At 47.7% G+C, this 25201-nt stretch overlaps 1 protein-coding gene across 1 annotated transcript in view; it reads left to right on the top strand.

Moving 5' to 3' along the window:
• Positions 1-25201, top strand: part of LOC123748439 (uncharacterized) — a 102130-nt gene that overhangs the window by 16140 nt on the left and 60789 nt on the right. Inside the window, exon 4 of the mRNA XM_069309400.1 lies at positions 16170-16227. Coding sequence (XP_069165501.1) covers positions 16170-16227 — 58 coding nt within the window. The remainder of the gene's footprint in view (positions 1-16169; positions 16228-25201) is intronic.

A 25201-nucleotide genomic window follows, 5' to 3' on the forward strand; every position in this document is an offset into this window, starting at 1 on the left:
GTAAATTTAATGGCAAACATTTTCATACTATCCCCAAGTCGATCGAATAAGAATTGGATTTTATACAAATATTTTTTAATCGTGCGTAAATTTACGACACTACAGCAATTCATGGTAAAAATACCAGTATTTACGCGTCGTTTATTTACGGCCCGGGGGGCTAAAGTGATAAATTACTAAGTAAGGTAACAAGTTGTTTATCTGGCCTGCCGCGGTCCTACATAACTCTGAAGCCTGTGAGATACTGCCTGCTCGCCAGAACGGCTAGTACCAGCTTTCTTTGGGGAATGACATCAGAGGCTTACTCGACTGTGATTGGCTATATCCCAACCATTGTACAATTTGAGTACTAACACATGACCACACTTGAGTCAGCCTCACAACCCATACTCCACCCATGACCACACTTGAGTCAGCCTCACAACCCATACTCCACCCATGCTCCACCCTTGAGTCAGCCTCACAACCCATACTCCACCCATGACCACACTTGAGTCAGCCTCACAACCCATACTCCACCCATGACCACACTTGAGTCAGCCTCACAACCCATACTCCACCCATGACCACACTTGAGTCAGCCTCACAACCCATACTCCACCCATGACCACACTTGAGTCAGCCTCACAACCCATACTCCACCCATGACCACACTTGAGTCAGCCTCACAACCTATGCTCCACCCATGACCACACTTGAGTCAGCCTCACAACCCATGCTCCACCCATGACCACACTTGAGTCAGCCTCACAACCCATGCTCCACCCATGACCACACTTGAGTCAGCCTCACAACCCATGCTCCACCCATGACCACACTTGAGTCAGCCTCACAACCCATGCTCCACCCATGACCACACTTGAGTCAGCCTCACAACCCATGCTCCACCCATGACCACACTTGAGTCAGCCTCACAACCCATGCTCCACCCATGACCACACTTGAGTCAGCCTCACAACCCATGCTCCACCCATGACCACACTTGAGTCAGCCTCACAACCCATGCTCCACCCATGACCACACTTGAGTCAGCCTCACAACCCATACTCCACCCATGACCACACTTGAGTCAGCCTCACAACCCATGCTCCACCCATGACCACACTTGAGTCAGCCTCACAACCCATACTCCACCCATGACCACACTTGAGTCAGCCTCACAACCCATGCTCCACCCATGACCACACTTGAGTCAGCCTCACAACCTATGCTCCACCCTTGACCTCTGTGGGAAAACTTGACTCATGTAAATCATTTAAATTAATGCCATTTTCAATAGCTTACAAAGGACCACCACTTTTTGAGAAAAAGTGGAAAGCAAGGGTAGAGCTAGTGGTAAGATATTTTACTCCATGAATTAGTGTCCTATGAATGTTTTAATTAATATTACATTGAATATTAAAGGGGACTGTATATTATGAATCAAATCCTCTCACCCAAAATGGGGGGTTACATGAAAAAAGATTAATATATCCCAAGCATTATTTCAGTGTTGGTTCGTTTACTGAATTAGTAAATGGTTAGAAAATGAATAAATGGAAATTATCTAAATGTGAATACAGTATTATATACATGCGTAGTAAATGAAAGGCATATGTATAAGTAATAATCATGAGAGCAAATCAATGGGTTAGGTTAGTACTGTACTGTAATGTACTCGGATTAACATTGTGAGCAGTAATGTACTCGGATTAACATTGTGAGAAGTAATGTACTCGGATTAACATTGTGAGCAGTAATGTACTCGGATTAACATTGTGAGCAGTAATGTACTCGGATTAACATTATGAGCAGTAATGTACTCGGGTTAACATTGTGAGCAGTAATGTACTCGGGTTAACATTGTGAGCAGTAATGTACTCGGATTAACATTGTGAGCAGTAATGTTCTCGGGTTAACCTGGTGAGCAGTAATGTACTCGGGTTAATATGGTGAGCTGTAATGAGCTCGTTAAGCATGTTAGGTTACAATGCTTATGGTTTAATGGTAATGCATTAAACGATGGGAAACCTAAGGCTGCTGGAAATTTAATTACTGCCACCATTAATCCTATTTGAAGATAATTTGTAACGTTTTCCCAACCTAAACGTTTCACGGTTTATTAGTTCTCTGTGGGATGTTCACTTATGTATTGGTAAGTTTGCAATTTTGCTCATGCTGCGCTCCTACAATAATAAGCAGAAACGAAAGAAAAACAGCTCAAACAAAATTTGATGCAAATATTTTCACTAGTTCCTAGTGCAGAAAAAGTTGAATAAATATGTTTTCTTGGCAAACCTTAAGCGCAGGTATAATGGACCTTGATCCTGGTGAATTTCCAGGTGTAGAAGTTGCTTGATGACTTCGTGTTGCTGTTAAATTCAAGAAATGCTGGGTGCAAGATTCTCTAGCCTAATATTATTGATTACTTAGGGAGTGCTAGATTCTCTAGCCTAATATTATTAATTACCTAGGGAGACTGAGTGTGGTCAATTACTACTTGTCGAGAATAATTCTGGGTCTACAGTGGGATCAACGGCTTGGTCGCTATGACATGTACCCGTTTAGGTTACAGACTACTTATATTCCACTGACAGCTATAAAACATCTCGGCAAATACTATTGTACCAGGCTCAATCTGGGTTTATTACTCAGCTGGGTTTCTCATTTAGCTTGTTGCTGGAGAATAGATTTGCTGCTGATTAATTTATTATTGTTGGCAGGCATAGGCTTCTTTAGGTTTAAAAGTTTACCTGTCAGTAAGTAGCCACCTGCAGATTGGAGCATATTCATGCCCAATCGTTTTACATGTCCAGTGATGAACTGGCAGTAGTAGTCTGCTCCTACTAATATATTCACATTATTAAGGCGGTCAGACGATAACTGGTTGTCAGCCAATTTAATTTCATGTTCCTGCAGGAAGTTGACTGTATACCTTAGACCCTTAATATTTAGGTCAAATGGTAATTGATCTACAACAATGGCTTGGATAGCCTTGACATGACTACCTAAACGTACGAGCGGTTGAACCACTGAATAATATTGGGGTCCTCGATTTATCATGAACCCTGACATGTTTAATTTTACCTGTGTGATGGGTTTCAAGTTAAGTGCCTCTGCCGCTTTCCGAGTAATGAAAGTTTTCTGGGACCCTTGATCAAATAATCCACCAGTGGTGATCTTGGTCCCTTTATTCTTTACTTGGAGTTGGGCAGTGAGCAAGGCTGCATCCACTTGAGATGCTGGTGAAATTCCGCTGTCAACATCTTGCACCTTGCAGCACTGTACATGTGTAGATTCTCTACTTCCTATTCTAGGATTAAAATAATTTGCACAGTTCAGCATGATGTTTGCCCCCCTACTACACCTACTGCAGGTGTTCAGTGGGGTTTCACAGCTGTTAACATTATGTGATTTGAGACACCTAGTACATTTGTGTAACTGTTTGAGTCATCTGACTCATATGTATTAGGATAATTAGTACATTTGTACAAAGAATGGTTTTGATTGCAAAACAAACATAATACCCATCCTACAGTTTGTTTAGGGGTCACTGGTTTAGGTGAAACTGCAACTGTAGGTTGTGAAGGTTTTGTTGTTTGCATTAGCTTGTTAATTATTCTCTTGTGAGTAATAGTTGCACTCTGGGGAGCAATTATTGGACTCTTAGGAGTACTTATTGGACTCTTAGGAGTACTTATTGGACTCTTGGGTCTCTTAGGAGCACTTGTGTGGCTCTTAGGTCTTACTGATGAATCAGTGTTTGACCTGTTGTTATTACATTGATTATTAGTACACTTGTTACCTAATAACTGTGTCACTTTAGGAGTTTCAGGTAAGGAACCTAATATGGGTACAGTTTCTGTAGATTCAGAATAGGCATTGAGTGCCTGGTTTGCTGGATTATTAATTATATTACGCAAGCCTGCGAATATATCCTGCATTGACAGGACATTGCCATTCTGGTATGTGTATAATTCATTGAGTATCTCACCAGACAATTTTCTCTGGATGATAATTTTAGTCATCCACTCAGCAGTGGGGTGATCCACCTCCTTACTGAAGGAATTTAACAGTGACTCAAGCTTGTAAGGAGTCAACTGATTGCTCAGGTTGAGATAAGTCTAGTAATTGGTGTACGAGGTTTATAACAGTCTTCTCATTATCAGCACTTGCTCTAGAGAGCTGAATGGCTTGATTGATGCTAATGGGTTCAGCATCAACTCTAGGAGGCTGGTGTGAGTAATTATGACTATCACTAGTTTTGCTTAAGGCTTCTTGTTTGGCCTCAGCTTTAATAACAACTTCAGCCTTTACTATAGCTTCAGCTTCTATTCCAGCTTCAGCTGCTTCCTCATCTTCTGTTTCAGATTCAGTGTCTGTTGCAGCTTCACTTGGAGTTTCATCTACAGCTTCACTTGGTTTACTGGGTTCATGTGGGAGGCTTGTTAATTCAGTAGCCTCATGCATTGAATTTACAGAATCCAGGGAATATAGAGATGAGCTTTCTGAAAGCTGTTCAGACTCAGTGGATGTATTATTATGTGAAGTTGTGTTAGATCAGACTGTATAAAACGAAGGTTGAACAATTATAGATCCAGTATAAGGATCAAGTTTAATTAGAGGAATCTTCTCATTCTGAGGTAGCTCATGTATTTCATCTGAGGTGGGTGCTTGCTTGGGTATAGCTGTACTATATAAATGTCCTGCTCCAGCAGGAACATTTGCTGTTGCAAGCGCTTTGTAATAATGATCTAACTTGTCTTGAATTTTATCTTCATAGTCGGCAAGGTCCGATTCAATTAGACTTAATTCGTCTGGATCAGTATCACTGATAAGAAGTATGTTTCTATAAGATTCGATTATATCCTTAAATTGGTCATATTTTTGGCCAACAACCTTTGTGGAAATTCTTAGCCTGTAAATGTTAATTGGGTTAGTTCCTAATCAGTTGTCACATTTGTCAAGTAGTCTTGATAAGTGACTTTGAAAACCTTTCAAGATTCTTCCAGTTTTTTCTGGAGTAGCCATGTTGGCTATGGGTTTGAGCCATATTGGGCTTATATAGCTACTTGGAGAGCTATAATACTTTCTCATATATGTAGAGCAGGTATAGTTATTAACAGCCTAATATATTCTTGATTAGGTTAATTTTAGTTTACCTCTTTTCGAGGTTAGCTACCTACCTAATAGGAAACTAGGATTTGAGTAGTACTTTGGTGTCTCTGCAGGGGTTCCTAGGCTTAGCTCCTAAAAATCAGCTTTGGATGGGTAGTGACACTTCAGTAACACTCAAAGAATACATGAAATAATGATAAATGCAATTAATAGTCATGATCCCACCCTACTTAGGGTCAGCACAATATACAATTTTAATACACCAGCACTGTCTAACACAATACTAGTTAGGAAATAATTCTACCTATTAATGCAGCTAATGGTTTAGGCTGAATTTCTACAAATCTTAGTACAATTTCAGTCTAAAATATCCTAACTCTGTTGGGTTGGCATAACTACAATAAATGTGGTGCAATAATGTATAAAATAGTGCTATGTTTTTGGGATTGTTTGTGGTTTTATTATATAATGTATATACACTGGTAGAAAATACGTATATGAGAAACTTAATGAACACAAGATTATTAATTGTGTTTGGCAAGTACTCTACTGCCAAAAATAATGTTTAACACCTGACTGTACCTTCCTTTTCAAATTTTGTATAAAATCTCTATTGTTAAATAAAACTGAAAAAGAAATTCCTTATATTTAAAACTTGTATATATACAATTGAACATGAAAACTTCATCCTAAAATTTTGTGTCTTGAGAGTAAACGAGGAGAATATATGGGGAGGTAAATGTAATAGCACAATAAGTAGAATTTGGTACTGTGCATGACAGTCAGGAAATGTACTTATTACATTTAGCATTAAAACGTACTGTCTATTCGACAGTTGCGTTGCTTATAATATAGGTTTATTTCAGAATTAATTTCACTCTTTTCGGGGTGCATTTTCAGGACAGTATATATTTAATTAATTTTTAATCATATCCAAATTCTAAGTTTTTACACTTTCAACAATTACAAAATGAGGAAATTACATAATTCATATACCATGACTCTCAACACTAACAAACACAAGTAAACACTCAAACACATGTTAGGAATCATTTATACGAAAGTCATCATCAATAAAGTTTTGTGTCATCATCAAGATTTTGATTCAGAGAAGTTTTTGTTCATCGGAGTTTCTCAGGAGTCCATATTTACCCGACATTACCTTTACCTCCACACAAGATGTCTTAATTAATATAAATTGCATTTCAGGAATCTGCAAAGTCTAGAGTTTAAAAGCAATTATAGCTATTCCACCAATACTAGCATTACACAGAGTGTGTCGTGTGTGTGTAGCGGGCCACCAATACTAGCATTACACAGAGGTGTGTAGCGGGCTTCGCTAGTCTATTCTGCCACCGTGAAGTAATCTACACCATAGTACCCACGGTAGGTAGTGTGTGGGTCTTGGGTAGTCCAGACATGGCAGTTCAATCCCACCGCATTTCCTCAATATTCTCCCATATACCATATCTACTCATTTTCACCATTCATCAATAAACACGAATACATACACACATACATACACACAAGGGTACTGAAAGGTATGTACCCCTCAGGGTACCGTGTAACTGAAGGGTATGAGCTACGAAGAGAGACTACGGGAATTAAACCTCACGTCGCTGGAAGACAGAAGAGTTTGGGTGGACATGATCACCACATACAAGATTCTTAAAGGAATTGATCTCCTGGAGGGTTTACTCTCATTTCTCTTAATGTTTGCTGACGATGTCAAAATTATGAGAATGATTAGGATAGACTAGGACTGCTTAAGGCTTTAAGAAGACCCAGATAAATTGAACGAATGGTCGGACAAATTGTTATTAGAGTTTAACCCAAGCAAATGTAATGTAATGAAGATAGGTGTAGAGAGCAGGAGGCCAGATACAAGGTATCAACTGGGAGATGAAATTCTTTAAGAGTTGGAGAGAGAAAAAGACTTGGGAGTTGATATCACGCTAGACCTGTCTCCTGCAGCCCATATCAAGAGGATAACATCAGCGGCATATGCCAGGCTGGCCAACATAAGAACAGCATTTAGAAACTTGTGTAAGGAATCATTCAGAACTTTGTATTCCACATATGTTAGGCCAATCCTGAAGTATGCAGCCCCAGCATGGAATCCATATCTAGTCAAGCATAAGACTAAACTGGAAAAGGTTCAAAGGTTTGCCACCAGACTAGTACCCGAGCTGAGAGGTATGAGCTACGAGAAGAGACTACGGGAATTAAACCTCACTTCGCTGGAAGACAGAAGAGTTAGGGGGACATGATCACTACATTCAAGATTCTCAAGGGAATTGATAAGGTAGATAAAGACAGCTATTTAACACAAAGGGCACACACACTAGAGGACACAGGTAGAAACTGAGTGCCCAAATGAGCCACAGAGATATTAGAAAGAACTTTTTTAGTGTCAGAGTGGTTGACAAATGGAATGCATTAGGAAGAGATGTGGTGGAGACTGATTCCATACACAGTTTCAAGTGTAGATATGATAGAGCCCAATAGGCTCAGGAACCTGTACACCTGTTGATTGACGGTTGAGAGGCGGGACCAAAGAGCCAGAGCTCAACCCCCGCAAGTACAAATAGGTGAGTACACACACACACACACACACACACACACACACACACACACACACACACACACACATTTCAGCTCTGGAGAGAGTCACACGTTGTGTCCGTAGGGTCCGCGAATAACATCAATTATCTCGAGACATTGAAGGGTCACCGAGACAAGAAACATAGTTTTTTGTCACAGAAGTGTACGCAAACGCAGTGATCAAGTGTATAGTGAGCTCCTACAGCGGTAGAGCAATTAAGAAACAAAAATAAGGCCGAGTGGCAAGATCAGTGTGTACCGTTGGGTCAGCCTAGCCACCCAGCCTAGCAGGACCTACGTTTTGTTTTGCTGAGTAATGTGTTGTGAAGCGGTTTGTAGCATACTTAGTGATTGATCCCCCGAAGTGTGTGCACCGTTTAGGATCGTATACTAAGTGCACATAGTGGTGACGACCAGTGAGGAAGATAGGAACGAATGTTACCAGGAGCACGTGGAGACAACAGTAGCACGTGGAGACAACATTGATACCAGAGAGAGGAGAGGGCAAGCGACCAACCCCGTCATAAGGACATCTCTTCAAACTCACCTAGGCGTGCTTGCTCGGGGTGAGCTGACAGTAGGTACCCCTCTCTAGGTCATCAATAAGGTGTACAGAGTGACTTAAAATACCTAATTTAAAGTAGGTCTCAATATCTCAAATATACAACTCCGTGGCTCACTTGGGTGGTACTTGGGTGGGGCTTGACACATGATACCCTGGTGACCGCTCACCATCTCACCCCACACCTTCCCACGCCTTACACTGCCCCAAGACACCCCCCTACCCCTCCCCCTATACACAAACACCCCCGCACCCAACACACACACACACACACACACGCACACGCGCACACACGCACACGCACACGCACACACACGCACACGCACACGCACACACGCACACGCACGCACACAAAGACACACACGGACACACACACACGCACACACACACGCACATACAGACACACACACAGACACACACACACACACACACACACACACACACACACACACACACACACACACAGGTCAAGCGGGATGGTAAGACAACAGAATGAAGCTGGAGGAGAGGGACTGGACGAGTCATTCATGGAGATGATTGCTAAGGCATGGAAGGAAGTCAGTGGGGAATTAAAGGACCTGAGGGAAACTATATGTAAGCTGCAGATAGAACTAAGTGCAGCACAAGAGGAGATAAAAAGCCTAAAAACAGGCCCTCCTCAGACTCTGGCCCAGGGGACCAACCCCCAGGTGCCAGGAGATGTAGCTATGGCAGGGACCCCTACAATTGGCCCAACCTTTGCTGAAATGCTCAAGAGCCCAGGAGCAATGTCCACAGTCAAGGATGTTGTAATGAAAGCAGTAACCTCACAGGAGGCAGCTAGATGCACAAGCCAGCTAATGGAAAGGAAAAGAGCTGTAGTAGTGGTAGGTGTGAAGGAACAAGAGGGCTCCACAAGGGAGGAAACGAGGACTAAAGACAAAGCTGCAGTGGCAGGGATATTAAAGGAGATAGGAATGGAAGGGGCTGAACGAGACATAGAACAGTTTTTCCGGATTGGCCAGTACAACAGAGACAAAAAAAGATTGATCAAGGTAGTAATCAAGAGCGAGGACATCAAAGAGGACATTCTAGTAAGGAAGAACAAACTGAGGCATGCAAGGAACTACAAAGAGGTATATGTTCAGAGGGACATGACCAGAGACGAGATAGTAAGGGCAGCAGATGCAAGGAAAAGGCGCAAGGAGAGGGAAGAGAGCCAGGGAACCTCAGCCTCCAACCCAGCAATCCCAGAGGGGAGTGGGGAACCCCAATCCAGCAACCCAGGAACCCCAGGGGGGAATGCAACACCCCAGTCCACCACCCAATAGGGCCCTCTCTACCCCCCAGCACAAACCCTTCCTTGCCCCTGCATAATGCCCATCATGAAACCCAAATCCTCCCCCCCCCCTTACCCCAAGTAGCCCCTGCTTTCCCAACCCCTGGTCTTCTCCCTGCCCCAAGCAGGCCTGAGCAAGACCAAAGCCCTCTATCCCCCACTCCACCTCCCTCCAAACCCCTGTCAACTACACCGCAGGAGGGCGTGCCCTCTCCCAAGCAATCCCTGCTCCCTCACCCCCAGGACTTCTTCCTGACCCAAGCAGGCCTGAGGAAGACCTAAGCCCTCCACCCCCCACCCCACCTCCCCCTGAACCCCTGGCAACTACCTCACAGGAGGAGGAGCCTACCCAAGTAGCAAGGACCATAGAACAACCTCCTACACTTGTAGGGAGTGTGGGTGAAATTGGATATAAGAAAGTGAGCTTCAAGGTAATGTACTCAAACATTGATGGGATTACCAATAAAGCAAGTGAACTGGCAGAAAGGGTGCAAGAAGAAAACCCTGATGTAATAGGACTAACAGAAACAAAATTGTCAGGAGTCATAACAGATGCTGTGTTTCCAAAGGACTACTATATAGTAAGGAAAGAGAGGGAAGGGAGAGGAGGTGGAGGAGTGGCCCTGCTGATAAGGAAGGACTGGAGTTTTGATGAGATGGAAATTCCGGGCTGTGACGGATTCAGAGATTACATAACAGGAACTATAACAATGGGTGGACCTAAGATAATAGTGACAGTCATTTACAACCCTCCCCTAAATGACAGAAGACCTAGACAGGAGTTTGATAGGAACAACATGGCAACTATTAATATAATAGAGAGAGCAGCTTCAGTTGCCTGCAGGAATGGCTCAAGACTCTTAATCATGGGTGATTTCAACCATGGAAAGATAGACTGGGAGAATGGGGACCCACAAGGTGGTGCAGATACGTGGCGAGCTAAACTCTTGGAAGTGGCAACAAGGAATTTTCTGAGCCAGCATGTCAAGGAACCCACAAGAATGAGAGGCAATGATGAACCAGCTAGACTCGACTTAATATTCACCCTAAATGAGTCAGAAATAAGGGAAGTCAAAGTTGAAGCCCCCATAGGAATGAGTGACCACAGTGTACTGACCTTTGAGTACTTGGTGGAGGTAGGGATAACCTATCCAAGGATGGGAGTGGAGGGGAAAAGACTGAATTACCGAAGAGGAAAATATGACGAGATGAGGAACTTCCTAATGGGAATACCATGGGAAACAGAACTTAGAGACAAGAATGTGCAGGTCATGATGGATATTGTCACCCAAAAGTGCCAGGAAGCTGCAGACAGGTTTATCCCCGTCCAAAAGGAGAAAAACGAAAAACAACAGAAAAACCCATGGTTCAACCAGGAATGTAAGGTAGCGAAACAACTGAGTAAAAGAACATGGAGAAACTACAGAAATAACAGAACACCAGAGAGCAGGGAGAGGTACCAGAGGGCCAGAAATGAGTACATCAGAGTGAGGAGGGAAGCAGAGAGACAGTTTGAAAATGACATCGCGAGTAAAGCCAAGACCCAACCAAAGCTGCTCCACAGCCATATCAGGAGGAAAACAGCAGTGAAGGAACAAGTGATGAAGCTGCGGAAAGGGGAGAACAGATACACAGAGAATGACAAGGAGGTGTGTGAAGAACTCAACAAGAGATTCCAGGAGGTCTTCACAATAGAACAAGGAGAAGCCCCTGCACTAAATGAGGAGGCGGCAACCTTGGAAACCTTGGAGGAATTTGACCTCACCAGTGATGAGGTCAAAAGGTGTCTGCTGGAGCTAGATGTGACAAAGGCTGTTGGGCCTGATAGAATCTCACCATGGATACTAAAGGAAGGTGCAGAAGCACTAAGTGTGCCACTCTCTATGGTGTATAACAGGTCACTGGAAACAGGAGACTTACCAGAAAGTTGGAAGACAGCTAACGTGGTCCCAATATACAAAAAGGGTGACAGGCAAGAGGCACTGAATTACAGGCCAGTTTCCTTAACTTGTATACCATGCAAGGTGCTGGAGAAGATCGTGAGGAAAAGGCTCGTAGAGCATCTGGAGGGAAATAACTTTGTAACGCACCACCAACATGGGTTCAGAGATGGTAAATCGTGCCTCACAGGGTTAATAGAATTTTATGACCAGGCAACGAAAATTAGGCAGGAAAGAGAAGGGTGGGCCGACTGCATTTTCCTGGATTGCCAAAAAGCCTTCGACACAGTACCCCATAAAAGGCTGTTAAAAAAGTTGGAGCAACAGGCAGGAGTAAAAGGGAAGGTGCTCCAGTGGATAAGGGAGTACTTAAGCAACAGGAAACAGCGAGTAACGGTAAGGGGGAAGACATCAGAGTGGCGAGATGTCACCAGCGGAGTCCCACAGGGCTCAGTACTTGGACCCATCCTGTTTCTAATATATGTGAACGATCTTCCAGAGGGTATAGACTCATTCCTCTCGATGTTTGCTGATGATGCAAAAATTATGAGAAGAATCAAGACGGATGAAGATAGGCAGAGACTACAGGATGACCTGGATAAACTGGAGGAATGGTCTAGAAAATGGCTGCTGAAGTTCAACTCTGGAAAGTGTAAGGTGATGAAATTAGGCGAAGGGAGCAGGAGGCTGAACACAAGGTATCATCTGGGAGGGGAAATCCTGCAAGAATCAAATAGAGAGAAGGATCTGGGGGTTGATATCACACCGAACCTGTCCCCAGAGGCCCACATCAAAAGAATATCATCAGCGGCATATGCTAGACTGGCCAACATAAGAACTGCCTTCAGAAACTTGTGTAAGGAATCTTTCAGAACCCTGTATACCACTTATGTAAGACCAATCCTGGAGTATGCAGCTCCAGCCTGGAGTCCATACCTAGTTAAACACAAGACAAAGTTAGAGAAGATTCAGCGGTATGCCACCAGGCTCGTCCCGGAACTGAGAGGATTGAGCTACGAGGAAAGGCTAAAGGAGCTGAACCTCACATCCCTGGAAAACAGAAGAGTAAGGGGAGACATGATAACCACCTACAAAATTCTCAGGGGAATTGACAGGGTGGACAAAGACAAACTCTTCAGCACGGGTGGGACACGAACAAGGGGACACAGGTGGAAACTTAGTACCCAGATGAGCCACAGAGACGTTAGAAAGAATTTTTTCAGTGTCAGAGTAGTTAATAAATGGAATGCACTAGGAAGTGATGTGGTGGAGGCTGACTCCATACACAGTTTCAAATGTAGGTATGATAGAGCCCAGTAGGCTCAGGAATCTGTACACCAGTTGATTGACAGTTGAGAGGCGGGACCAAAGAGCCAAAGCTCAACCCCCGCAAGCACAATTAGGTGAGTACACACACACACACACACACACACCCCACCCCCCACCCTCTTCACTTGACCCCCCCACCCCTCATCCAAGTATCCTCTGCAACCCTGGTATCCACCTCACAAATCCTCACACCCATGGCACAGCTTCCTCCACCAGCAGAACACTCATCAAGGAGGAGATTTGAAAAGGGACAGAAGAAAGTGAGCCTCAAAGCAATGTACACTAACATAGATGGAATTACAAATAAAGCAAATGAACTTGGAGAATGGGTACTAGAGGAAAACCCAGACATAATAGCTCTCACAGAAACAAAGCTGACGAAAACAATAACAAATGCAGTGTTCCCACAGGACTATTATGTTATGAGGACAGAGAGAGAAGGAAGAGGTGGTGGTGGTGTAGCCCTGCTAGTAAGAAAAGGCTGGGATTTTGAGGAGTTGGTTGTTCAGGGATGTGAAGGTTTCAGTGACTACATAATAGGAACAATAACCACTGGAGGGCAACAAATTATAGTCGTAGTCATGTATAATCCACCACCAAATGACAGAAGACCCAGACAGGAATATGATAGAAACAATATGGACAGCATTAACATAATAGAGAGAGCAGCTTCTGTTGCTAGCAGGAATGGATCTGGACTACTAATCATGAGAGACTTCAACCATGGGAAGATAGATTGGGAGAACAGAGAATTGCATGGAGGACCAGAAACATGGAGAGCTAAGCTGCTGGACGTGGCAACAAGAAACTTTCTAAGCCAGCACATCAAGGATCCAACAAGAATGAGAGGAGAGGATGAACCAGCAATGCTTGATCTGATATTTACCCTAAATGAGTGGGATATAAGGGAAGTCAAGATGGAAGCACCCTTGGGAATGAGTGATCACAGTGTATTGAACTTTGAGTACCTGGTAGAGCTAGGAATTATCCCCCCCCCCCCCGAAAAAGAACTAGGAAACAAAAGGCTAGCATACCGAAAGGGAAATTATGAGGAGATGAGCAGCTTCCTAAGGGAAATACCTTGGGACACAGACCTCAGAGCTAAGTCTGTACAAGATATGATGGACTATGTCACCCAAAAGTGTCAGGAGGCAGTAAGCAGATAAATCCTGGCCCAAAAGGAAATATCCGAGAAGCAAAAGAAGAATCCATGGTATAATAGGGCATGTATGGAAGCAAAGAAACTGAACAAAAGGGCGTGGAGGAACTTCCGGAATAACAGAACACCAGAAAGCAGAGAGAGATACCAGAGAACCAGGAATGAGTATGTCAGGGAGAGAAGAGAAACAGAGAAAAGTTATGAAAATGATATAGCAAACAAAGCCAAGACCGAACCAAAGCTACTCCACAGTCACATCAGAAGGAAAACCACAGTGAAAGAACAGGTATTGAAACTTCGAACAGGCGAGGACAGGTATACAGAGAATGACAAAGAGGTGTATGATGAACTCAACAAGAGGTTCCAAGAGGTCTTCACAACAGAACAAGGTGATGTCACTGTGCTAGGAGAAAGGGAAGTAAACCAGGCGGCCTTGGAAGAGTTCGAAATTACGAGAGAGGAGGTCAAGAGACACCTGCTGGATCTGGATGTTAGAAAGGCTGTTGGTCCAGACGGGATTTCGCCATGGGTACTGAAAGAGTGTGCAGAGGCACTTTGCTTGCCACTCTCCATAGTGTATAGTAGGTCACTGGAAACGAGAGACCTACCAGAAATATGGAAGACGGCGAATGTGGTCCCAATATACAAAAAGGGCGACAGGCAAGAGGCACTGAACTACAGGCCAGTGTCCTTGACTTGTATACCATGCAAGGTGATGGAGAAGATTGTGAGAAAAAACCTGGTAGCACATCTAGAGAGAAGGGACTTCGTGACAAATCGCCAACATGGGTTCAGGGAGGGTAAATCTTGCCTGACTGGCTTAATAGAATTCTACGACCAGGTGACACAGATTAAACAAGAAAGAGAGGGCTGGGCGGACTGCATTTTCTTGGATTGTCGGAAAGCCTTAGACACAGTACCGCATAAGAGGCTGGTACATAAGCTGGAGAGACAGGCAGGTGTAGCTGGTAAGGTGCTCCAGTGGATAAGGGAGTACCTAAGCAATAGGAAGCAGAGAGTTACGGTGAGGAGTGAGACCTCCGATTGGCATGAAGTCTCCAGTGGAGTCCCACAGGTCTCTGTACTCGGTCCTATCTTCTTTCTGATATATGTAAATGATCTCCCGGAGGGTATAGATTCATTTCTCTCAATGTTTGCGGACGATGCCAAAATTATGAGAAGGATTAAGACAGAAGAGGACTGTTTGATGCTTCAAGAAGACCTAGACAAACTGAAGGAATGGTCGAACAAATGGTTGTTAGAGTTTAACCCAACCAAATGTAATGTAATGAAGATAGGTGTAGGGAGCAGGAGGCCAAATACAAGGTATCATCTGTGAGAGGAAATTCTTCAGAAGTCAGAGAAAGAAAAAGACTTGGGAGTTGATATCACGCCAGACCTGTCTCCTGCAGCCCATATCAAGAGATAACATCAGCGGCATATGCCAGGCTGGCCAACATACGAATGGCATTCAGAAACTTGTGTAAAGAATCATTCAGAATTTTGTATACTACATATGTCAGGCCAATCCTGGAGTATGCTGCCCCAGCATGGAGTCCATATCTAGTCAAGGATAAGACTAAACTGGAAAAGGTTCAAAGGTTTGCCACCAGACTAGTACCCGAGCTGAGAGGTATGAGCTACGAGGAGAGACTACGGGAATTAAACCTCACTTCGCTGGAAGACAGAAGAGTTAGGGGGACATGATCACCACATTCAAGATTCTCAAGGGAATTGATAGGGTAGATAAAGACAGGCTATTTAACATAAGGTGCACACGCACAAGGGGACACAGGTGGAAACAGAGCGCCCAAATGAGCCACAGAGATATTAGAAAGAACTTTTTTAGTGTCAGAGTGGTTGACAAATGGAATGCATTAGGAAGTGATGTGGTGGAGGCTGACTCCATACACAGTTTCAAGTGTAGATATGATAGAGCCCAATAGGCTCAGGAACCTGTACACCTGTTGATTGACGGTTGAGAGGCGGGACCAAAGAGCTAGAGCTCAACCACCGCAAGCACAACTAGGTGAGTACAACTACGTGAGTACAAACACACACACACACACACACACACACACACACACACACACACACACACACACACACACACACAAAGAGTGCCCCAGAAGGTTTGAAACACACTGTGTACCTCTACAGATGGTGAGCGCGGGTAAGCTGTACGTGCCGAAGAAACCGCCGCAGTGGATGAACATGAGTAAGTTGTTAGTGATGTTTATGGTACAAGGTACTAACCCCCATGACCAGTTGCTGATAGTCTCTCCCACCAACATGGGCCCTCCCCCATGACCAGTTGCTGATAGTCTCTCCCACCAACATGGCCCCTCCCCCATGACCAGTTGCTGACATTCTCTACCACCAACATGGGCCCCTTCCCCATGAACAGTTGCTGACATTCTCTACCACCAACATGGCCCTCCCCCACGACCAGTTTCTGACATTCTCTCCCACCAACATGGCCCTCCCCCATGACCAGTTACTGATAGTCTCTCCCATCATCATGGGCCCTCCCTCATGACCAGTTACTGATAGACTCTCCCACCAACATGGGCTCCTCCCCCATGACCAGTTACTGATAGACTCTCCCACCAACATGGGCCCTCCCCCCATGAACAGTTACTGATAGTCTCTCCCACCATCATGGGCCCTCCCCCATGACCAGTTGCTGAGATTCTCCTCCGCCAACATGGGCCCCTCCCCCATGACCAGTTGCTGAGATTCTAATCCACCAACATGGCCCTCACCCATGAACAGTTGCTGACATTCTCTCGCACCAACATGGCCCTCCCTCCATGACCAGTTGCTGACATTCTCTCCCACCAACATGGGCCCCTCCCCCATGATTAGTTACTGACATTCTCTCCCACCAGCATGGTCCCCTCCTCCATGACCAGTTACTGACATTCTCTTTCACCAACATGGCCCTCCCCCATGACCAGTAGCTGACATTCTCTCCCACCAACAATGCCCCTCCTCCATGATCAGTTACTGATATTCTCTCCCACCAACATGGGCCACTGCTCCATGACCAGTTGATGACATTCTCTCCCACCAACATGGGCCCCTCCTCCATGACCAGTTGCTGACATTCTCTCCCACCAACATGGGCCCTCCGCCATGACCAGTTGCTGACATTCTCTCCCACCAACATGGGTCCTCCTCCATGACCAGTTGCTGACATTCTCCTCCCCCAACATGGCTCTCCCCCCATGACCAGTTGCTGAGATTCTCCTCCACCAACATGGCCCCCACCCATGACCAGTTGATGACATTCTCTCCCACCAACATTGGCCCCTCCCCCATGACCAGTAACTGACATTCTCTCCCACCAACATGGCCCCTCCCCCATGACCAGTTGCTGACATTCTCTCACACCAACATAGCCCTCACCCATGACCAGTTGCTGACATTCTCTCCCACCAACATTGGCCCCTCCCCTATGAACAGTTACTGACATTTTCTCCCACCAACATGGGCCCCTCCTCCATGACCAGTTACTGACATTCTCTCCCACCAACATGGCCCCTCCCTCATGACCAGTTGCTGACATTCTCTCCCACCAACATGGCCCTCCCCCAAGACCAGTTACTGACATTCTCTCCAACCAACATGCCCCTCCCCCATGACCAGTTACTGACATTCTCCTCCACCAACACGGCCCTTTCACATGACCAGTTGCTGACATTCTCTCCCACCAACATGGCCCCTCCCTCATGACCAGTTGCGGACAATCTCTCCCACCAGCATGGCCCCTCCCCCGTGACCAGTTACTGACAGTTTCTCCATCAAAAATGGGCCCTCCTCCATGACCAGTTGCTGACATTCTCCTCCCCCAACATGGTCCCTCCCCCATGACCAGTTGCTGACATTCTCTCCCACCAACATGGCCCTCCCCCAAGACCAGTTACTGACATTCTCTCCCACCAACATGGCCCTCCCCCATGACCAGTTACTGACATTCTCCTCCACCAACACGACCCTTTCACATGACCAGTTACTGACATTCTCTCCCACAAACATGGCCCCTCCCTCATTACCAGTTACTGACATTCACTCCCACCAACATGGACCTCCCCCATATCCAGTTACTGACATTCTCTCCCACCAACATGGCCCCTCCCTCATGACCAGTTGCTGACATTCTCTCCCACCAACATGGCCCTCCCCCAAGACCAGTTACTGACATTCTCTCCCACCAACATGGCCCCTCCCCCATGACCAGTTGCTGACATTCGACATTCTCTCGCACCAACATGGCCCTCTCCCCATGACCAGTTGCTGACATTCTCTCCCTCCGACATGGCCCTCCCCCATGATCAGTTACTGACATTCTCTCCCACCAGCATGGTCCCCTCCTCCATGACCAGTTACTGACATTCTCTCCCACCAACATGGCCACTCCCCCATGACCAGTTACTGACATTCTCTCTCACCAACATGGCCCTCCCCCATGACCAGTTACTGACATGCTCTCCCACCAACATGGCCCCTCTTCCATGACCAGTTACTGACATTCTCTCCCACCAACATGGGCCCCTCCTCCATGACCAGTTGCTGACATTCTCTCCCACCAACATGGCCCTACTATATGACCAGTTGCTGACATTCTCCTCCACCAACATGGCCCTCGCCCATGACCAGTTGCTGAAATTCTCCTCCACCAGCATGGCCCCTCCCCTATGACCAGTTGCTGACTTACTCTCCCACCAACATGGCCCCGCCCCTATGACCAGTTACTGACATTCTCTCCCACCAACATGGCCCCTCCCCCATGACCAGTTACTGACATTCACTCCCACCAACATGGACCTCCCCCATATCCAGTTACTGAAATTCTCTCCCACCAACATGGCCCTCCCCCATGACCATTTGCTGACATTCTCTGAATCCAACATGGGCCCTCCCCCATGACCAGTTACTGATAGTCTCTCCCACCAACATGGCCCCTCCCTCATGACCAGTTGCTGACATTCTCTCAATCCAACATGGCCCCTCCCCCATGACCAGTTGCTGACATTCTCCTCCACCAACATGGCCCTGCCCCATGACCAGTGGCTGAGATTCTAATCCACCAACATGGCCCTCACCCATGACCAGTTACTGACATTCTCTCCCACCAACATGGCCCCTCCCTCGTGAACAGTTGCTGACATTCTCTCGCACCAACATGGCCCTCCCCCATGACCAGTTACTGATATTCTCTCCCACCAACATGGCCCTCACCCAGGACCAGTTACTGACATTCTCTCCCACCAACATGGGCCCCTCCCCCATGACCAGTTACTGACATTCTCCTCCACCAACACGGCCCTTCCACATGAACAGTTGCTGACATTCTCTCCCTCCGACATGGTCCCTCCTCCATGACCAGTTGCTGACATTCTCTCCCACCAACATGCCCTCCCCCATGACCAGTTACTGACATTCTCTCGCACCAACATGGCCCTCCCCCCATGACCAGTTGCTGACATTCTCTCCCACCAACATGGGCCCCTCCCCCATGACCAGTTACTGACATTCTCTCCCACCAGCATGGTCCCCTCCTCCATGACCAGTTACTGACATTCTCTCTCACCAACATGGCCCTCCCCATGACCAGTTGCTGACATTATCTCCCACCAACATGGCCACTCCCCTATGACCAGTTACTGACATTCTCTCCCACCAACATGGCCCTCCCCCATGACCAGTTGCTGACATTCTCCTCCACCAACATAGGCTCCTCGCCCATGACCAGTTGCTGACATTCTCCTCCACCAACACGGCCCTTTCACATGACCAGTTGCTGACATTCTCTCCCTCCGACATGGCCCTCTCCCATGATCAGTTACTGACATTCTCTCCCACCAGCATGGTCCCCTCCTCCATGACCAGTTAATGACATTCTCTCCCACAAACATGGCCCCTCCCTCATGACCAGTTACTGACATTCACTCCCACTAACATGGACCTCCCCCATGTCCAGTTACTGACATTCTCTCCCACCAACATGGCCCCTCCCTCATGACCAGTTGCTGACATTCTTTCCTACCAACATGGCCCTTCCCCATGACCAGTTACTGACATTCTCTCGCACCAACATGGCCCTCTCCCCATGACCAGTTGTTGACATTCTCTCCCTCCGACATGGCCCTCCCCCATGATCAGTTACTGACATTCTCTCCCACCAGCATGGTCCCCTCCTCCATGACCAGTTACTGACATTCTCTCCCACCAACATGGCCACTCCCCCATGACCAATTACTGACATTCTCTCTCACCAACATGGCCCTCCCCCATGACAAGTTACTGACATGCTCTTCCATGACCAGTTACTGACATTCTCTCCCACCAACATGGGCCCCTCCTCCATGACCAGTTGCTGACATTCTCTCCCACCAACATGGCCCTACTATATGACCAGTTGCTGACATTCTCCTCCACCAACATGGCCCTCGCCCATGACCAGTTGCTGAAATTCTCCTCCACCAACATGACCCCTCCCCTATGACCAGTTGCTGACTTACTCTCCCACCAACATGGCCCCGCCCCCATGACCAGTTACTGACATTCTCTCCCACCAACATGGCCCCTCCCCCATGACCAGTTACTGACATTCACTCCCACCAACATGGACCTCCCCCATGTCCAGTTACTGAAATTCTCTCCCACCAACATGGCCCTCCCCCATGACCATTTGCTGACATTCTCTCAATCCAACATGGGCCCTCCCCCATGACCAGTTACTGATAGTCTCTCCCACCAACATGGCCCCTCCCCCATGACCAGTTGCTGACATTCTCTCAATCCAACATGGCCCCTCCCCCATGACCAGTTGCTGAGATTCTCCTCCACCAACATGGCCCTGCCCCATGACCAGGGGCTGATAGTCTCTCCCACCAACATGGCCCCGCCCCCATGACCAGTTGCTGAGATTCTCCTCCACCAACATGGCCCTGCCCCATGACCAGTGGCTGATAGTCTCTCCCACCAACATGGCCCCTCCCTCATGAACAGTTGCTGACATTCTCTCACACCAACATGGCCCTCCCCCATGACCAGTTGCTGACATTTTCCTCCACCAACATGGCCCCTCCCCCATGACCAGTTGCTGAGATTCTCCTCCGCCAACATGGGCCCCTTCCCCATGACCAGTTGCTGAGATTCTAATCCACCAACATGGCCCTCACCCATGACCAGTTACTGACATTCTCTCCCACCAACATGGCCCCTCCCTCATGAACAGTTGCTGACATTCTCTCGCACCAACATGGCCCTCCCCCATGACCAGTTACTGATATTCTCTCCCACCAACATGGCCCTCACCCATGACCAGTTACTGACATTCTCTCCCACCAACATGGGCCCCTCCCCCATGACCAGTTACTGACATTCTCCTCCACCAACACGGCCCTTCCACATGAACAGTTGCTGACATTCTCTCCCTCCGACATGGTCCCTCCTCCATGACCAGTTGCTGACATTCTCTCCCACCAACATGCCCTCCCCTATGACCAGTTACTGACATTCTCTCGCACCAACATGGCCCTCCCCCCATGACCAGTTGCTGACATTCTCCCCCACCAACATGGGCCCCTCCCCCATGACCAGTTACTGACATTCTCTCCCACCAGCATGGTCCCCTCCTCCATGACCAGTTACTGACATTCTCTCTCACCAACATGGCCCTCCCCATGACCAGTTGCTGACATTATCTCCCACCAACATGGCCACTCCCCTATGACCAGTTACTGACATTCTCTCCCACCAACATGGCCCCTCCCCCATGACCAGTTGCTGACATTCTCCTCCACCAACATAGGCTCCTCGCCCATGACCAGTTGCTGACATTCTCCTCCACCAATATGGCCCTCGCCCATGACCAGTTGCTGACATTCTCCGCCACCAACATGGCCCCTCTTCCATGACCAGTTACTGACATTCTCTCCCACCAACATGGGCCCCTCCTCCATGACAAGTTACTGACATTCTCTCCCACCAACATGGGCCCCTCCCCCATGACCAGTTACTGACATTCACTCCCACTACATGGACCTCCCCCATGACCAGTTACGGAAATTCTCTCCCACCAACATCCCCCCCCCCATGACCAGTTGCTGACATTCTCTCAATCCAACATGGCCCCTCCCCTATGACCAGTTGCTGACATTCTCCCCCCCCCCAACATGGCCCTCTCATCATGACCAGTTGCTGAGATTCTCCTCCACTAACATGGGCCCCTCCCCCATGACCAGATGCTGAGATTCTCCTCCACCAACATGGCCCTCACCCATGACCAGTAACTGACATTCTCTCGCACCAACATGGCCCTCGCCCATGACCAATTACTGACATTCTCTCGCACCAACATGGCCCTCCCTCATGATTAGTTGCTGATATTCTCTCACACCAACATAGCCCTCCCCCATGAGATGTTACTGACATTCTCCTCCACCAACATGGCCACTCCCCTATGACCAGTTACTGACATTCTCTCCCACCAACATGGCCCTCCCCCATGACCAGTTGCTGGCATTCTCCTCCACCAACATAGGCTCCTCGCCCATGACCAGTTGCTGACATTCTCCTCCACCAATATGGCCCTCGTCCATGACCAGTTGCTGACATTCTCCGCCACCAACATGGCCCCTCTTCCATGACCAGTTACTGACATTCTCTCCCACCAACATGGGCCCCTCCCCCATGACCAGTTACTGACATTCACTCCCACCACATGGACCTCCCCCATGACCAGTTACGGAAATTCTCTCCCACCAACATGGCCCCCCCCCATGACCAGTTGCTGACATTCTCTCAATCCAACATGGCCCCTCCCCTATGACCAGTTGCTGACATTCTCCCCCCCCCCCCAACATGGCCCTCTCATCATGACCAGTTGCTGAGATTCTCCTCCACTAACATGGGCCCCTCCCCCATGACCAGTTGCTGAGATTCTCCTCCACCAACATGGCCCTCACCCATGACCAGTTGCTGAGATTCTCCTCCACCAACATGGCCCTCACCCATGACCAGTAACTGACATTCTCTCGCACCAACATGGCCCTCGCCCATGACCAATTACTGACATTCTCTCGCACCAACATGGCCCTCCCTCATGACTAGTTGCTGATATTCTCTCACACCAACATAGCCCTCCCCCATGAGATGTTACTGACATTCTCCTCCACCAACATTGGCTAATCGCCTATGACCAGTTGCTGACATTCTCTCGCACCAACATGGCCCCTCCCCCGTGACCAGTTTCTGACATTCTCTCCCACCAACAGGGCACTCGCCCATGACCAGTTGCAAACATTCTCTCCCACCAACATGGCCCCTCCTCCTTGACCAGTTGCTGACATTCTCTCCCATCAACATGGCCCTCCCCCATGACCAGTTGATGACATTCTCTCCCACCAACAATGCCCCTCCTCCATGATCAGTTACTGATATTCTCTCCCACCAACATGGGCCACTGCTCCATGACCAGTTGATGACATTCTCTCCCATCAACATGGCCCCTCCTCCATGATCAGTTACTGATATTCTCTCCCACCAAGTTGGCCCTCCCCCATGACCAGTTGCTGACATTCTCTCCCACCAACATGGCCCTCCCCCATGACCAGTTGCTGACATTCTCCTCCACCAACATAGGCTCCTCGCCCATGACCAGTTGCTGACATTCTCCTCCACCAATATGGCCCTCGCCCATGACCAGTTGCTGACATTCTCCGCCACCAACATGGCCCCTCTTCCATGACCAGTTACTGACATTCTCTCCCACCAACATGGGCCACTCCCCCATGACCAGTTACTGACATTCACTCCCACCACATGGACCTCCCCCATGACCAGTTACGGAAATTCTCTCCCACAAACATGGCCCCCCCCCATGACCAGTTGCTGACATTCTCTCAATCCAACATGGCCCCTCCCCTATGACCAGTTGCTGACATTCTCCCCCCCCCAACATGGCCCTCTCATCATGACCAGTTGCTGAGATTCTCCTCCACTAACATGGGCCCCTCCCCCATGACCAGTTGCTGAGATTCTCCTCCACCAACATGGCCCTCACCCATGACCAGTTGCTGAGATTCTCCTCCACCAACATGGCCCTCACCCATGACCAGTAACTGACATTCTCTCGCACCAACATGGCCCTCGCCCATGACCAATTACTGACATTCTCTCGCACCAACATGGTCCTCCCTCATGACTAGTTGCTGATATTCTCTCACACCAACATAGCCCTCCCCCATGAGATGTTACTGACATTCTCCTCCACCAACATTGGCTAGTCGCCTATGACCAGTTGCTGACATTCTCTCGCACCAACATGGCCCCTCCCCCGTGACCAGTTTCTGACATTCTCTCCCACCAACAGGGCACTCGCCCATGACCAGTTGCTGACATTCTCTCCCACCAACATGGCCCCTCCTCCTTGACCAGTTGCTGACATTCTCTCCCATCAACATGGCCCTCCCCCATGACCAGTTGATGACATTCTCTCCCACCAACAATGCCCCTCCTCCATGATCAGTTACTGATATTCTCTCCCACCAACATGGGCCACTGCTCCATGACCAGTTGATGACATTCTCTCCCATCAACATGGCCCCTCCTCCATGATCAGTTACTGATATTCTCTCCCACCAAGTTGGCCCTCCCCCATGACCAGTTGCTGACATTCTCTCCCACCAACATGGGCCCTCCCCCATGACCAGTTGCTGACATTCTCCTCCACCAACATGGCCCCTCCCCCATGACCAGTTGCTGACATTCTCCTCCACCAACATGGCCCCTCCCCCAAAACCAGTTGCTGACATTCTCTCCCACCAACATGGCCCCTCCCCCATGACCAGTAGCTGACATTCTCTCCCAGCAGCATGGCCCCTCCCCCATGACCAGTTACTGACATTTTCTTCCACCAACATGGGCCCTCCCCCATGACCAGTTGCTGACATTCTTTCCCACCAACATGGTCCTTCTCCATGACCAGTTACTGACATTCTCTCGCACCAACATGGCCCTCTCCCCATGACCAGTTGCTGACATTCTCTCCCACCAACATTGGCCCCTCCCCCATGATCAGTTACTGACATTCTCTCCCACCAGCATGGTCCCCTCCTCCATGACCAGTTACTGACATTCTCTCCCACCAACATGGCCACTCCCCCATGACCAGTTACTGA

Source organism: Procambarus clarkii, chromosome 65, assembly GCF_040958095.1.
Source record: "Procambarus clarkii isolate CNS0578487 chromosome 65, FALCON_Pclarkii_2.0, whole genome shotgun sequence".
Classification (NCBI taxonomy): Eukaryota; Metazoa; Arthropoda; class Malacostraca; order Decapoda; family Cambaridae; genus Procambarus; species Procambarus clarkii.